The following is a 17,895-nucleotide window of genomic DNA, read 5'->3' as shown; positions in this document are numbered from 1 at the left end:
AATGAACTCTCTGAAATAAAGCAACATTGTACGTAGCTTTCTGTAACCTTATAAAACATTAACCTCCTGATTACTACCAATAGTACCAATTACTTCTGTAACCCTACAAAACATTAATCTACTGATTAAAAACAACAGTAGGTACTTGTGTGTCTGTTAGATACCAGGTACTGAACTATCTCTTCACAGACATTATTTCTCATCCACACAATAACTCTAAATGACAGCTATTATCCTTTTTTTTTCCCAGTAAGTCAGAAAATGTATTGACTGGCTACCCTGTGCCAAGCACTGGGAAAATGGATATAGACAGACATGCTCCCTGTGCCCATATGGAGCCTTATTATATAGAGAGAAGACAAACGATTACAGTTGTGATATGTGCTGAAAATAAGTACACAGTACAGTGGAAAGGTATAAAAATAAGACCTCACCTAATGGAAGGCCTAGGAAAAGATTTCCCTGAATAAGTGACTCCTGGACTGAGACTGAAGTATGTAGTAAGGATGAACACGGGTTTGCAGACAGAAAGGCAGGGAGCCAGACCCTGAACTGAGAAGAGCATGACATACTTGAGGAACTGCAAGACCACCAATATAAGAGTACAGAGGGCAATCAGGAGGGTAACTAGGACTAAGATAATTAATGCACACATAATTTGTGTACCACATTAAGTACTCCGGCTTTGGCATCCTAATGTCCCTGGAGAAATCATTTAAGCAGAGGAGTGGCATCATCAGATTAGCATTTTAAAATGCTACTTCATTTGCAGTGTGGAGCATGGACTGTAGGGGTATGGATGGTGTATCGAGGTGTAACAGTGGATGTGAAGAAGATCAATTAAAAGTCAAACATTTTGGGTTATATTTTAAAAATGGTTTACTTCTCCAAAGATTCAGTCTATGTGTTGGTGTTAAGTGGAAAACTAAGAGAGACACAGAACAGAAAAAACATTTTCACAAAATATTGTTACAGTCTGTTAAAGAAAAAAAGAAAAATGCATTTGCCCAGACTTTATCAAGTCTCAGGGTTAATTTCAGCATTCCAAGTTCTCTACCACTTTTGGTATTGGAGTCAGGTTGCTTGGCTAAGTTGGGATGGTCAGTGACCATTAGTTGCAGAACTTTTGTCTATGAATGGCTGAGGCCCTCAATGGTAGATCTACGATGAAAGGGAAACTCAAGATGATAAATCTGCTAATCTGCCTTTGAAGCTGCTAGATCAGCCTCACCCTGCAGGCCTGTGCCGGCACAAGTCAGTCCTACTAGCCTACAATGCTCTGTCTCAAGAGAGAAACTGGAGACAAAGAACCCACAGAAAATGTCCCAGAGGTCTCTGGATGAGTTGGAGAGAAAGAGAGAACAAAGAAAAGATGACTGGGATTGGACTCAGATGAAGCTCCTAAAACAAAACCATAAGATTATGATTTTTTAAAAAGCAGATGACCAGGAGAAAATTAATAGGCTATTAAGCCCTAAATTCTGGAAGAACTAAAGGAAGCTGGTAGATAAGTGCAGGAGCCAAAACCATAGAAGGTGCTTGCAAGGAAAAGACAACCAGAAGGAATGATAAAGATGACAAATCAGTCCACAAGCTAGGACAGGGAAGAATAACTAGTTGACTAGAAAGAGGAGGCCCCTGGGGAGAGTTTCCCTATAGAGATAAGTCGTTTATTCTCACCAACTGCCATTTATCTACTCTCAAATCCTCAGAAGAGAACCTGAGGACATGGATTGTAAAGGATTTAAGACAACCAAGAGTCATGACCACAATTACGGTGGGCATTTGGGGCATTTAAAATACATTTTGATAAATTCTGCCCAGTGAAAAGAAGCTAACACGTTGGAGGGACTTATTCATTATGACCCTTGGAGGCAGTCCCTAATGTAAGCCCCTAAAGCATGAGGAAGACTGAGGAGGGGAGACAAAGCAGTTTGTCCTACTGCCTGACCATACAACCTTCCCTTAGGTATCTGCCTCAACAGGAGGGGCTCCAAGGCCTCAGAACAAAACAAGCAAGTACAGAACAAGCAAGTATGGCAAGTTTACCAGGGCAGTGTGGTTAGACCCTGTCAGCAAAACTGAGTATCTTCAAATTAAGCAGGTAATCCTTGCCCTGTCCCACTATAAGTATGCACACTGGCAAGGGATCAGGGTCCTTCTTCTGAAGTATAACCCCTGGTGTATCTGTAGTGCTCAGGCCAAGAAACCGTCTCCTTAGAACTGCAAGATTCTGAAGGATCATGTGCGTCTTCACAGTTGCATGCTGCTCCACGGTGCTGTCTGTGCTGGAATAGCACCCATGATGGGACATACACCATGAGACCGATCAATTCCCATGGTAAAAATATGGGACTTATGTTCAACTAGTTTGGCCTATTTTACAAGTATTCTTTGTTTATTGGGATATGCTAAAAGGCCAAGATGAGCTTGAATAGCACCTGAGCACCATCAAAAGCAATTTAACTATAAATGCAGCCAGAAACCAGCATAAGAAAAGCTGTATACAGGAGACAAGACAACCAAGACAGAAAACCTAGGCTGATTGGGTTATAAAGTACAAAGCTACAGACTATGGAGACACTTGATTGAAAGGCAAATAATGTAAAATAACTAATTCTAAAATTGGAAAAATAAACTACAATTCTTATTTCCAGTAAGAAAAAGATAATTTACACAGTATTTCTATCCAAACTATTGTCTGTCTTAACATTACATTTAACAGGCCGTACTGCATCTAAAGGAAAAACAGCAATTATCTCACTTTTTTTCAGAACATAGACATTTTTTAAAAATGGAACTTAAACTTCAGAAGTTACAAATACAAATGGCCAAGTAGCAAATATAGAGTAAGATATTAAAAAACATGAAACAATAAAAACTTACTACAAACTAGAAAGCACAATTCCTAACTAACGGAGACAGAGATGGTTTGCCATGTGGCTCTGGCTCACTAACATGCAGATTAATTATTGCTAGTTGGAGGCTTAAAAAAAAAAAAAACCAAAACCATACAGTGACCAAGTGTTAAACCTGGCAACTAATTAGAAAATTTTAAAATTATGTGGGCCAGACAAATCAAATATCAAGTTTAAATTTAGCTTTTGGGTCCCCAGTTTGACTTCAGTCTTACAGTATATACCCCCTGGTTTCTGACTTACGGATTTAAAAAACAAACAATCACAGTATGATTTTCTTATGATTAATTAGTAACATTAATACGTTTCAAAAATTCAAACTTTATGAACGTATGTGTTTTAACTACATTCAAATCGTTCTAATTTCTGACACACATCTATACTATTCCTCTCCTGTGCCTATAACTGTACAAAATAAAGTGCTTCAAATTTACAACTTTAAAATCACACAAAGAGCTAACTGGCTAAATCTTGCCTGCTCTCCCTCTTCCTCCTCCAACAAAGGGAGTTCCAATTTTGCTTGCTCATATTGAAGACACAATTCTGAACTTTGAATAATTTTTCCCAAACTTTGGGTATATCACTAGACCTCTTGCTCGCTCGCTCTCTCTCAAGACAGGGTCTCATTGTGTCGCCCAGGCTGGAGTGCAGTGGTGTCATCACGGCTACTGCAGCCTTGACCTCCTGGGCTCAGGTGATCCTCCCACTTCAGCCTCCAGAGTAGATGGGACCACAAGCAAGTGCCACCACACTCAGCTTATTTTTGTTTGTTTGTTTGTTTTTAAAGACGGGATTTTGCCATGTTGCCCAGGCTGGTCTTGAACTCCTGAGCTCAAGCAATCTCTCAACCTCAGCCTCCAAGTGATAGGATTACAGACAGAAGCAAGCACGCCCAGCCTATTTCTCATCTTCTACAGTTTTATATACATGAATTGAGCGTAACCAGTGAAAATTTCAAGAAAACCTCTTTGATTTCTTTGGATGCTAAAGGGTCCTATTATGAGAAATCACTTGGTAGAATCTCTCTCCATCTCTACAGTAAGTCCTTTTCCCATATATGGGAAAGTAATCCTCAGGCCCTTGGTTAAACTTTTGTGTTCTTAAAATCATTTAAAATCAATGCTCGGATTCATATATGTAAAATCACAGATGATGAGGAAAACAACTTGTGGACAAAAATGGTCTAAATGAATTAAAAGGCCAGGGCTGAAAGAAGATTACACTATAATTTTACAGTCCAACAAACTTGCTTTACTTATAAACAGATACTAAACCAAATTCAGCATTATGAACATAAAATACTCTAAACTTCTGGAATGAATAAACATCTTTTTCACTAGGGAAGTCACAATTAACAAAACTTTCAACTTACCTAATCTCTGAGAAAATTCATAAAATTTCTTTAATTTGCCTACTAGTGGAACAACTGCACCCCATGCCTTCTCTTGCAACTTCTCATCTGCTGGATGCTGGATTGCCTTCAAAATCCAAAGAATAAAAATAGTTAGATTTAAAAAAAATAAAACGGTTCATTTTTACATTAAAATGCAGGCTTTAGCAAACATAGGGAACCCTGGTATAATCTATAAAATACAGAATATTGAACCTAGGAGTGTTGAATATTATTATTTTTTTTTGAGAGAGCGTCTCACTCTGTCACCTCAGGCTGGAGTACAGTGGCGTGATCTTGGCTCGCTACAACCTTTGCCTCCCAGGTTCAAGTGATTCTCCTGCCTCAGCCTCCCAAGTAGCTGGGACTACAGGCAAGTGCCACCACGCCCAGCTAATTTTTTTATTTTTAGTAGAGACGGGGTTTCGCCATGTTGGCCAGGCTGGTCTCGAACTCCTGACCTCAGGTGATCCACCCACCTTGGCCCCTCAAAGTGCTGGGATTATAGGCGTGAGCCACCATGCACAGCTCAGTGTTGAATATTCTACTGAGTGCTAAAGGTGAGTCTTCTCAACTCCACAGACTCCACAGAGGAGTGCTAAGAGTGGGTCTTCTCAACTCTATAGATACTTCAACCTATTAAATTCTTAGCTATCCTTGCAATAGATATGAACATAATGAAAATTTTAAAATGGTCCAATATGTTTGTGAAATATATTATGCCTTGGTGCCCAATAGATCCACAAAAAAAAATATTGCGTATGTTTCCCATAGCACAGAGTCTCTTAGTATTTCTTTGTCAAAGTATTATTTTAGTAGAAGAAAATAAAACTCAAAAAGTAAGGCAATAATATGCCAACTCTGGGAACAGGCTAAGAAATTTCCAATAATTAAAATTCCAGGGTCCAAACTAGCATTAAGAAAACTACCTACGACTTAAGAACCTAAATCAAGCTGAAACTGTGATTTAAGAATTGTCAGCTGGGCGCCGTGGCTCACGCCTGTAATCCCAGCACTTTGGGAGACCAAGGCAGGCAGATCACGAGGTCAGGAGTTTGAGACCAGCCTGACCAACACAGTGAAACCCCGTCTCTACTAAAAATACAAAAATTAGCCAGGCATGCTGGTGTGTGCCTATAATCCCAGCTACTTAGGAGGCTGAGGCAGGAGAATTGCTTGAACCCAGGAGGTGGAGACTGCAGTGAGCCGAGATCATGCCATTGCCCTCCAGCCTAGGTGACAGAGTAAGACTGTCTCAAAAAAAAAAAAAAAAAAGAATTGTCACAGACACTTATTCTCTATAACTAAAATCCTATTCTAGATACCAATTTTTCTCAGGCTTTCCTGAATAAGATGAAAAAACCAGTTTCAAATCTGAAAGGGAAGAAAATATAATCTAGAGATCCTTAATATAAATGACTTCTTCTATACCCAGTCTTTCAAATCATTAAGCAATCTTTTCTGAATATAGAGGGTTATTTCCAAAAATACATATTTTCTTGTCTCTTTCATTTGCCTATAGATGTTTTTTGTACTGCTTTACAGAAGTTAACACATTTTTTAACAACCTGATTTACTTTCTCTAACATCTTGAAACAAACTAAACATACCATCTGAAATTCAGAACTAAACCAGGGACCTGCTTATCCACACTATCAAGATGTTACATGACATGTCTCAATACTCCCAAGGCACTAGTACTCTGACTCCATCCACACAAAAAACAAAAAAACAGGAAAGCAAAATAAAATCGAACCCAGACAGATCTAAAGGATGCTCTGAACAAATTAGCTGCAAACTGAATTAATGGGCTATATACTGGGTAAGCAATTTACTTTATAAGCTTAGGCATCATTTTCAAATTGATGTTTTATTCAATATTTTTAAATGATGCTTAAACCCGATAGAAGCCTGAAGTCAATCCTACTTATATCATTAATCCAGAAATACTGTAATACTGAAGAAAACCTGACATTACAAAATGTAACAATCCTTTGTTCACATTCTACTGTAGTAAGGACATTTCAAAGAGACCCTGATATGCTGATATATATGAAAAAAAAAAATCCTTTGGCCTCAGGCCCAGACTTGGTAATGATTTCTATCAGGTAGTAAAAATTTGTTTCTTGTATTTGTTATTCAGCAAACAAGTAAATAAGCCTTTCTGTCTAGTGGCAGCCATCAAATAAGCCAAGATGGGTACACACAATTCCATCCAGGAGGCATGGAGGCAGAAGTAGTTTGATGTAGTGTGCATTCACTGATGGTCCACCGTTGGCACTACCATCAGTTCTCTTCTCTCCACAGAGATCCTGGACCCACCCAGCCCAATAAAGTGTGCAGACTAAGTCACACAAGGTTATGTCATATATAGGATTCGTGTGTACTGTGGCGGCTGAAAATGCCCAGTTCCTAAGGGTGCAACGTACTGGTAGCCTGTCCTTTATGGTGTTAATCTGCTGAAGTTTGCTCGAAGCCTTCAGTACACTGCAAAAGAGTGAGTTGGACGCCACTGTGGGGCCGTGTCCTGAATTCTTACTGGGTTGGTGAAGATTCCACGTACATATTTTTGAGGTTTTCCTCATTGATCAATTCCATAAAACCATAGAAGGAGTCCTGACACCCAGCAGATCACCAAACCAGTCTACACGCACATGGTGATGCGTGGGCTGACATCTGCAGGCTGAAAAAGCAATGGGTTGGATGGTCCCTAAATTCCAAAAACTGTATCTGGTTCTTGCCATGCAGCTTGGAGAAGGTATAATGCTCTCCAGCTCCACCTTCACCACTAATGTATGTAATGTTTGTATAACTAATATCTAATTAACAACGTAGGACAGTTACGTCTGTTTACAGGTGTTGTCTGTTAAAAACAGTCTGCAGATTATTGAATGCTTTGTCAAATCATAAAACTTAAAGTGATAGTATGTCTTCTTTCTAGTAATATAAACTTTGGAGTTACATGTCAAGTGTTTAAAACACACTGTGTGATACAGGAGGTTTAAAATAAATTCTTTAACTAGCTCTGCAGATTTGTCTGGTGCACATGATTAATCCTACAGTTTTATTGGGGTGATGGCAACGCTGTGCTGATTTACTTTGAAGTGGCTGGGTTCGGCAAGTACAGACTTTTTAAGTTTAGTTTCGCTTTAGACATTTGTAGAGTGGGAGGATGATACCTTAACCCTATGTTGTGACCATATGTAGAAAAATATGGGCTCAAATAGAATCCACATTTTTGAATTTAATTTATTGTCCCATTTGTATGACTGCTGTTTCTGAGAGAAAAGTATGCAAAAATGCCACCATTTCTCAGAATAATAAATGTGTTGCAAGAGGCTTTTCTTAGGAATGAAACAAATCTGGGTTAACCTAACAAAACTGCCTCAGTCTCTACAGTAGCATTTTTTCACATAAAAGTTCCAATGCCACAGCTCTATACAAATTAATGGATAGTAGTCAGTAGGGCTACTGACACTGGTGTATTGTGAAACTGAATGTTATATAAGTATGAATTATTAACCTTAACTTTTGCAAACTACTAATCAATGCTAGGATGGGAAGCCAGTAGGCTTTAGATAAATACCTTTGAAGTGTGAGGGTAGAAAAAGTCAACTTTAATCAAGTTTTCAAAATACTTATCAGTAACACTAACTTGTGACCATTATGAATCCTTCAGCCACATCAGGGGAAAATAGTTGGCTATTTAGAAGTATGTACATCATTCTTAGACCAGTCAGCCTTACAAATAAAAACATCTTGAGCCAATCCACTCTGTCCACACTCACAGGCTACAGAGAAAAGCCATAATGGAGCCAATAGAAGTTTCTGGTTTCCAATCTAACCGTATGTGTTGTCTGCAGTTACTTCTCTTGTCCCTGCTCAAACTACCCTAAAATCCTTATCATTCCACAAAGCTGGAACATCAGATATGTGCCAACATTTACATACCAACATAGTGCATTGCATTTGTCTTTATCATGTTTTCCCATAGACTAGGCTACTGTCTCCCAGGGTAAATTTGAGTGCGAAGGAAATGCAGAAAAGGAATTGCACAATTCTAAATTCTGGATTTGCTGGCTTTAATTTAAATACTGGTTTCTCTGGACCAATTTTTCTCCTATCTTCTCTATGGGATTCAAAAGGCTTGGTTAACTGATTTCCAGGAAATATTCATAGAAAGTTCACAGAAGTTGTTGAGATCTAAATTCCTTTCTACTAAAAAATAATAATAGTAACTTAAACCATACATTTTGACTGTATAGAGATTATTCCACTAAAGGAATAAATGTCTATTAAACTAAAAAACAGTAACAACAAAAAAGCAAATAGATAAAACTTAAAATTTTATTTTCTTCTCTTAAAGAAGTCGATCCTATTTTTCTCGCAAGGATCTAAAAATGCTTTTCTAAATATCAATTCATTCTCACAATATAAAAATGCTCTAGCAAATGTCACCCATTTTCATAACTGGGCACAGATAACTATTTCCCTGGCCCTGCCTTGCCTAGATTTAGAACTGAAGACACTGGCTGCTCCCTTATAATAAATATTTTATGGTTCTTCCTTATACTTCTAATTCCTTGTCCTCTCACAATAATTTCACTCTGTTAGGTAAGGTTTTGGGTCAACACCCATTATAGCCAACATGTAAAAGGGAAAGGGCATTTAGTAAATGTCAGTGGTGAGGTTATTATGGAGCAGGTATAACTCATTTTCAAAAATGTTAAAACTGGCTGGGCACACTGGCTCACGCCTGTAATCCTAGCACTTTGGGAGGCTGAGACAGAAGGATCACTTGAGGCCAGGAGTTCAAGACCAGTGTGGGCAACATAGCAAGTCTCTCTCTATTTATTTATTTATTTTGACGGAGTTTCACTCTCGTTTCCCAGGCTGGAGTGCAATGGTGCAATCTCGGCTCACTGCAACCTCCGCCACCCAGGTATAAGTGATTCTCCTGTCTCAGCCTCCAAAGTAGCTCGAATTACAGATATGTGCCACCACATCTAATTTTTTTTTTTTTTTTACTAGAGATGGGGTTTCACCATGTTAATCAGGCTGGTCTCGAACCCCTGATCTCAGGTGATCCACCTGTCTCAGCCTCCCAGTGCTAGGATTACAGGTGTGCGCCACGAAACCCGGCTATTTATTTTTTTTTAATTTACAAAAAAAATGTTAAGGCGGTTATGGACATATTACATTAATGGAAAGTATTTATTTTCCTCTAGGTGGTTAATCCTAGACAATAAGCATTGTTTATTTAATAGATTCTATCTTAAATCAAATTTTATTCTGTTTTGCAACGTTTAAAAAAATTATTTAAACTAAAATATATTAATATATAATGCAACATCATTAGTATAGTAGTAATAAGAAAATTCTCGGTTTATGTTAGCTTTGTATCAGACACGGTGCTATGCTGTTTACATGGGTTGTCTAATTTTATCTTCACAATAACTCTGTGAATTGCTTCCCCATTTTGCTACTATGAATAAGGCAGCCATACCAGTTTTTACATTGACATTTCCTCTTAAATTACAGTTGTTTGGAATGTTTTATAAAATATAAGTACCTGGTGCAAGAGCACAAACAATTTTATAGTTTTTTTTTAACATACTGCCAAACCGACCTCCAAAAAGACTACCCATTTTACAATACTTCTTGAAGTGACTGAGACTACCATTTCTTCACAAACCAACTAAAACTTCTTCACAGTGATGTGCACTTACTAGCAAAGCTGACCATTTTTTCTGTTGTCTGGGCTTTTTCATAGATAGAAGAGTTGACTGCTCTAAGTTTTATTAATTAACACTATCAGCAATTTAATTATTGACCTATGACTGTTATAACACATCAGTTATTTGTATATTTGGTATATATCCATCTTTTATTTGTACCTTCCTTTAATTTGTTTCTCTACTCTTCAGAAATCTTTTCTCTTTGTATCATTAAACCCGCATCAACTTCTCAACAAAAATCTCAACTGCCTGAATAGTTACACATTTGTCCCCCAACTACAGTACATTTAAATACAGCTTTTCAGTTTTCTAGCTTACGTATTTTATATTTCAATGCTTATTTATCTTTTATTACTTCATTTATCAATGTTCAACAATGGTACCTTTGTAAGTTGTTTCAAGCCTGGTAAGATGAATCACTTACCATTGCTTATTACTTTTCCCTTATATTTTTTTGTGTTCTCCAGTGTTATTTTTCTATGTAAACCTTCTCTTTTCTTTTCAACTTGGAGACACTTTCTCACATCACCAATCACGGACTATTTTTGAGTGAACTATGTGTGGCTATGTCTTACAGTTCCTTAGGAAAACAGCACTGCTGAGTGACTATGGGATCCTATGCAAAACTTCAATCTTTGGTCATAGCATTAGGAGATCCTGGCTTCACAGCCCTAGAAGGTCTCTTTGATATATCCTATATATAAACTTTTCTACCACTATACTCTATTCCAGAAGATTACAAACGAATCTTAATATGGATTCAATCAAATCTATAAACAGACTTTAGAGAAAACAGTATTATTAATATTATTATCATATTGTAGAAAGCCTTCCCACACACAGAAGCAGAATAACTCTCCCAAACGGGAAGTACTGCAATTAAAAAAAAAAAAAAACCGGGTTGGACACACTGGCTCATATCTGTAATCCTAGCACTATGGAAGGCTGAGGCAGGAGGATTGCTTGAGGCCAAGAGTCCAAGACCAACTTGGCCAACACAGCAAAACCCCATTAAAAAAAGGCCTAAGTGTTCTATATTTTTTTAAAAAAGAAAGAAAGAAAGAAAGGCTGGGAGAGGTGGTTCGCATCTGTAATCCCAGCACTTTGGGAGGCGGAGGTGTTGGATCACCTGAGATCAGGAGTTCGAGACCAGCCTGGCCAACATGGAGAAGTCCCGTGTCCACTAAAAATACAAAAATTAGCTGGGCGTGGTGGTGGGTGCCTATAATCCCAGCTACTCGGGAGGCTGAGGCAGAATTGCTTGAACTTGGGAGGTGGAGGTTGCAGTGAGCTGAGATCATTTCAGCCTGGGCAACAAGAGTAAAACTCTGCCTCAAAAAAAACAAAAAAACAAAAAAAACAACCAAACAGGAAATGAATATTGTTTCTCTCTATAGCAAGATTTTTCTCTTCATAACAACAAGCTTTAAAGAAGTTTAATGACCTAACACTTATAAACAATTTAAATGAATTTGTAGCACTAACAACCATCATAAAAAATTTACCAATTAGTTAATTAAGATCCTACTAAATCATTTAAATCTTTCATTTCCACAAATGTTTGATTTTTCAAAATACATTTAAATGTTTAGAGAACTTGAATTTCACAGAAATGGTTGTATGCCTTAGTTTACTGAAATCTTAGGGTTTTACTTAAGCCAATAACATTGCCAAGACTAAAGCCCTTGTATTTATTTGTTCAACAACTAACTGCTTACTAAGTGCTGTAAGTTTACAATGTATTAGGTGTTGATAATAACAAAATATATAAGAAACCAGGTTTACCCTCCTCAAGCTGGAAGTACAGTGGTAAAGAGATAAACACTCAACAGTAATGGTTTACCCCCCCCCCAAAAAAAAAATGGTTCCCACAAAAGATATGTGTGTAAAGTGGGCAAAACAGTAAGAGGAAGTAGGAGATTATTGGGGGGTTTGAAGAAAAAAAGGAAGGGCATTCTAGACAAAAACAAAGGAAGGGTGCATATCAAGAAACAGAATTCACACCAGAATTTCCCTCAGTTAATGACACTACAATCTGCTAATGTAAAATAAAAACAAGGGCCAGGCATAGTAGCTCATGCCTGTAATTCCAACACTTTGGGAGGCCAAGGCGGGGGGATCACTTGAGGCCAGGAGTTCAAGACCAGCCTGGGCAACATGGCAAAACCCTGCCTCTATTTGGCGGGGGATTAGCCAGGCATGGTGGTGAGTGCCAGCTACTGGGGAGACTGAGGCAAGAGGATCACTTGAGCCCAGCAGGTTGAGGCTGCAGTGAGCTGTGGTTGCACCACTGCACTCCAGGCAGGGTGACAGAGCTAAACCTTGTCTCAAAATAAAATAAAAACCAGGGAATCATTTAACTCTCTCTCTTCCCTTACCCTAAAGATTTGGTCAATCACCAACACATGTTTTGAATCACCACCTTTTGGTGTCTGCACTTGATTCTGCCTTCACTTAGTATTCCAAAATGTCAGAAGAGAAATCAAGGTGGATATGGAATGTATGTCCCAAAGAGTGACCTTGATGACCTCTGCACTCTTTGTTATAGAGAATAATAAACAAACCAGAGAATGGGAAGAATCAAGAAACACAGCACGGGCAATGGCTTCAAGAAATGCAGTAATGAGAAGGGGAAAGATGAAGACCCAGGGGACAGGGATTTCCTCTGTGTAGTTCTGGACACCTACACATGGATATGCTACAGGGAAGAATTCAGTAAAAGAAAAAAGATAGAAGATTTAACTAAGAGAAAAAATAATTCAAAGAGTAAAGTTTCAGAACAGGATGAAGAACAAAGGTAAAGAAGTTAGTCTTGGAAAGAAGCAAGGACACAGCTTCTTCTGAAAAACAAAAGAAACAAAAAATGAGATGAATAGAAATCTGAAAAAGTTCACAAGTTTGGGAGAGGAAAGTTGAGAGAGACCACACTACATATTTTCTTTGTGGTGTAAAGTCATGGGGAAGGTGTACTGACTGCAAGGATGATTTCAACTTTCTCCCAGGAAGCACCATATAAATATTGCAAATTTCAGGTATAAGAGCAGCCCAAAAAGTAAATAACATTTTCTTAATGTACAAAAACTACCTGTTTATGGAACGCAGTTTTTCCTTTCATGCTCATTTCACTGCTATCACTTCTGAAACAATGCCAAGTGAGCATCCTTCAAATATAATACTTAGTATGAAATATAGAATTCTGAAGTCTAGAAAACAATAGAGATTACAAAGAGGTGGGACAGTAAGTTTTAGTTAACTAGAAAATACATAAATGTGATTTACCTCTCGTATTTCGTGGCCAGCTCCTCTGTATGATTGCAAGTCCTCCAAGATGCCTTCTGCATCTTTTAATACTACATTCACCTGATTATAAATTTCCTTCTCAGACTCTGTAGGCTGGGCATCTAAATAGCAGGAAAGCACAAGAAAATTTACAGTGACATGAATTTTTTTAAATACATGTGTAACACTAAGCAATTAACAACCCAAATTTCCAAAGATGAGTTAATTCTAGTTAATGTTAACTTTGAACTTTTTAAGGAAAGACTAATACTTTTTCCATAGTTCTACATTTAAATGACTAGTTTCAAGTTTATAGATATTACAGAAAACAAGGGAACACCAAACATTATTAACTTAGTTTAAGTTCCAAATTAGGACTTGGTGTATTAAACCAATCTGATAATTATAATTAAAATTTTTAATTGTGATAGTTTTAACAATCACTTTTTCTACTACATCCATCACTATCACTGTAAATGCATCAGAAATGATAGATTTTAATGCAAAAGAAAGTCTACTAAAACATGTTGCTTATCTATAGTTTAAGACAAACTATTTTCATTTTCCTATAAAGTTCATTTTACTTTTAATGACTGAGTTTTGATATAAAAAAGTAAAAAACTTTAAAAGAATAGTTTTTAGGTGCTCACCCCCTTTGCCAGGAATCACTCGAAAGTGTCTCAACATAAATACTATAGGTTAAAGAAGGGAGGATATATATATTTAACAACAAACCCAAGAGAGTATCACTGAACTATTCTGTTGGTGAATACAAGGTCAAGAATCCTGTGCAGAGGAGTTCAAGTTATAAAACTGCTCCACAATTACTGAGCTGCTGAAAACTAGACACTTTAAGCTACACTACAACACTATTACTGAAATTTTGAAATACTAAAGAAAATCTGAGTTCCTACACACTTGGGAGTAAGAGAAAAATGAAGGAAGAATTACAGTTATAAAAAGCAGAATCAAGGACACAAAATATGGGCATTTTCACCACCTGTGGTGTTAGCTGCAAAACATATGTTAATGAATGACTAAATCTGGATTTCTCTCTGCTTGACTCAAGTTAACAGAAATCTTGCTTTTAATAATACTGGTCATTTGTTTGTCTAAGGACAAATCTTTTATATTTTAAGAAAAAAGGTGGACTCTAAGAGGAAATGAAGGTTTCTTCATAAATCTTTCCAACTAAGCCACATTCAGCACCACAGGTAAGGCATAAAGCACGTAAAATCATAAACATTTGATTATCATGTTTTAGAGAAAAATGGCAGAATTCCTCCATGCTAAAATTTTCTCTTATGAGGGAAAAGGAATCAGTACGAATTTAAGATGAAGTAAGAACGTTTTTAACACTATCACACTGGTCTTTAAGTTTAAAAATATTTTAACAAACAAAAAAGAAGGTTTTTGGTAAATCTTTGTCTACCAATCATATAAAATTAGTTAACTAGACTTTTCTGCTCCTTTTCACCTCACCACAAATACACAATGACTTCTTTATTCCTTTACTTAGAACATTGTAAAGAAACTTTGTTACACATGAAACTGGGAGTAAAGATCCCTAAAAACTATTAACTTTATTTTGTGCTTGGAGCAAGTAATAATTCAATTCTACCTATTAAACCTACCAAATAGTAAAAAATATACAACATATTTTTAAAAAATTCAATAATTACATTACCAAATTTTAGACTCAACATATGTAAAACAGTACTACAGCAACAATAAAGTAACATTCATAAGTCAACTTAAGAATGTGATCTGTTCCCTTATTTTTCAAATTTCTTTTCAGAAATCATTTTTTTAGGAAGAAAATACTGTGACAAAATAATTACACAAGAGGAGCCAATTGAAAAATTTAAAAAACTCTCTATCCAAGGCTACAAAAGTATTATTACTAGGAACAAATACTGATATTGCAACTAAATGGTTAGCTTTCTTATAGATCAAGCTTTGTTATTTAGCAGGAATAATTTACTGCTAAATATTTTACATTTAGCCAGACCATATTTTCCAATGTAATAGTCAGACATACACTCTTTTTAAAAAAACACACTTCATAACTTTTATACTTACATCAGATGCAGTAGAGAAAAATATGTTTTACATGCAAAAAACGACAGTCTTACACTTTTTCATATGGAATTGTGAAACTACAGACATAACATCAATAGTAGACACGTATCTAGTTTGAATTCATGAAGTGGGAATTCATGACAAAGGACAACAGTTTAGCTATTATATATCAAAGGTATCTGTGAAGTTTGAAAATGCTAGACTATGTATTTTAGGTGTGGTGACTAGCTGTTAACATAAAAATGTGACACTGAGACTTAACATACAAACGAAACATTATCAAGTAGACTTAAGTAGACCTTGTAAGTGGTTAATAACTAGTAAAGGTTTAATAAGTACCAAGAAATTTAAAAATAGAGGAGAAGATTTAAGTTTCCCTTTTGGGTGAGAAAAACACCCAGCACCACAATGACTGAACATTTTTTAGACTGTCACAGGAAAGTCACATTTATAATTTTGAAAGCTGCTGAAGACTGCTGTAGAAATGAAGACAAACAGAAAATAGCAGACAAGTAAGCACTACTTTACTGAAAGCAAGTCATGCAAAAGGGTGAAATACTAGGAAGGGGGAAAAGCTGTATAAAATAAAGCTTTTTATTTATTTATTTTTTTTTCAAAAAACGGTACTATATAATGCAACCAAGACTTGTCACTTTGATTTTCCATAGAAAAAAATGGCTTTACTATTTTAAAAAAAAAAAAAAGTACCATTTAGTCAGCTTACAAAAGGACATTCAAAATTGCAAAATAATGTATCTACTACTGAGAGTAGTAGACATACTACTCATCAAGCCTAGTTTTTAAAGCCGTTCAAGGGAAATTAAGGCATGTTTCAATTGTTCTTATTGAAGGTACATTAAAAATTTTAGTAACTTCACACTAATTTCCTATAGGGTGGAGGGTAGAAAAAGAGTCACTAAATATAACTGCTAAAATTGAAGTCATTATAATATAAAAAGAAGGAAGGACTAACTATGAAATGAAAAAATAAAAAGTCAACATAAAAATTATAATTGTGATAAGGGGTCTTTCTGCTTTAATTTTACATTAATTCATTTAATAAATCTATGCAATCTATCCCTGTAAGTTACATCAAGACAGAGACTAGAATGTAGAGTATGTACCACTGGTACATATGTAAATTCAGTTCCTAGATTTTCTATAATACATTTTGAATGAATGAGAGGGTAGAGAGACATAAATAAGTCTCCAGCATGAATTAAAGGAGACTACTATGCTTTTTGATCCCTGAATAAATATCATCCTATATCATTTAAAAAAAGTAAGAAAGATGACACCAGAATAAAGATATTTCAAAGTACAGGGCAAAACCAACTGAAACTATGCAAGAGATAATTGAAAAAAATTAGAGTAGGTCCCAATATTTCTAAGTGATAAGGGGGAAACAAGTAACACAAAGGACACAAGGAATAGAGGAAATGCATGACTCAATGGAAAGGCACTATAACAGAATCAGAGAAAATATATTCTATTTCTCCCGTAACAAATGACTACCTCTATTTACTCTCCTACTTTGATCTACCTGGAGGTAAGTAAATCAAGTTTAAAAAATACATACTGAACTTCTATCATTTAAAAAGCACTATGCTAAGATTGGGAAAGGACACAAAAATAAGTAAAAGTCACTTTTCTCCCAAGAACTAGAATTTAGTGAGCTAGTAGATACAGAAGTTACTTAGGCTAGAGATTTGTCATTAGAATAAGCTATAAATTAACACTGTTGTTATAAAATAGGAAATTCCAACAACTAGAAGAGTATACAGGCCCCCATTCAGTGTTGCTGTTTTTTTTTTTTCCAAAGACAGTCTCACTCTGCTACTCAAGGTGGAGTGCAGTGGAGCAATCACAGCTCACTGCAGGGCCACACGTCACTATTCCCAGCTAATTAAAAAAAAATTTTTTTTGTACAGATTCTTATCTTGTCTTGCCATGTTGCCCAGTCTGGTCTCAAACTCCTGACTCAAGTGATCCTTTTGCTGTGGCCTCCCAAAGTGCTGAAATTACAGCCATGAGCCACTGAACCTAGCTCGATTGAGTGCTTTTTATATGCTGTCAATAGCATAACTGCCGCCAAATTTTATGGAGCAATTTTGGGCTTATGTTTTAACTGAACTATTATTAAATAAAAACAAAATAAAATCTTATCATCTAGGAGTAATCTGTTCTAAGGAAAAAAATCTTTCTATCAAGAGTAAACATTCGACTGAATATAGACTTAACATTTCATGCCTTAACGTCTATGTCCATGTTGTTCCTTCTTTCTACTGTCCTTCACTATATTAGTTCAAAACATTCTAATTCACTCTCCAAAAACCAATTCAAACATCACCATCAGAAAGTCTTCCATGATGGGCCAGGTGCGGTGGCCCACACCTGTAATCCCAGCACTTTGGGAGGCCGAGGTGGGTGGATCACCTGAGGTCAGGAGTTTGAGACCAGCCTGGCCAACATGGTGAAACCCCATCTC

General features: G+C 36.5%; 1 protein-coding gene across 5 annotated transcripts in view; it reads right to left on the bottom strand.

Annotated features, from left to right (window-relative positions):
- FAM49B (family with sequence similarity 49, member B) overlaps nucleotides 1-17,895 on the bottom strand; it is a 99,841-nt gene that overhangs the window by 17,560 nt on the left and 64,386 nt on the right. For all 5 annotated transcript variants that reach the window (XM_011968632.1, XM_011968628.1, XM_011968629.1 and 2 more), the window contains 2 exons: nucleotides 13,326-13,447; nucleotides 4,291-4,396 (listed from right to left, as the gene is read on the bottom strand). In XM_011968632.1, coding sequence (XP_011824022.1) covers nucleotides 4,291-4,396; nucleotides 13,326-13,447 — 228 coding nt within the window. The remainder of the gene's footprint in view (nucleotides 1-4,290; nucleotides 4,397-13,325; nucleotides 13,448-17,895) is intronic.

This window comes from Mandrillus leucophaeus, unplaced genomic scaffold (genome assembly GCF_000951045.1).
Source record: "Mandrillus leucophaeus isolate KB7577 unplaced genomic scaffold, Mleu.le_1.0 Scaffold851, whole genome shotgun sequence".
NCBI lineage: Eukaryota > Metazoa > Chordata > Mammalia > Primates > Cercopithecidae > Mandrillus > Mandrillus leucophaeus.
Note: the sequence above shows the minus strand (reverse complement) of the source record. Positions and strands in the feature narration are given on the sequence as shown.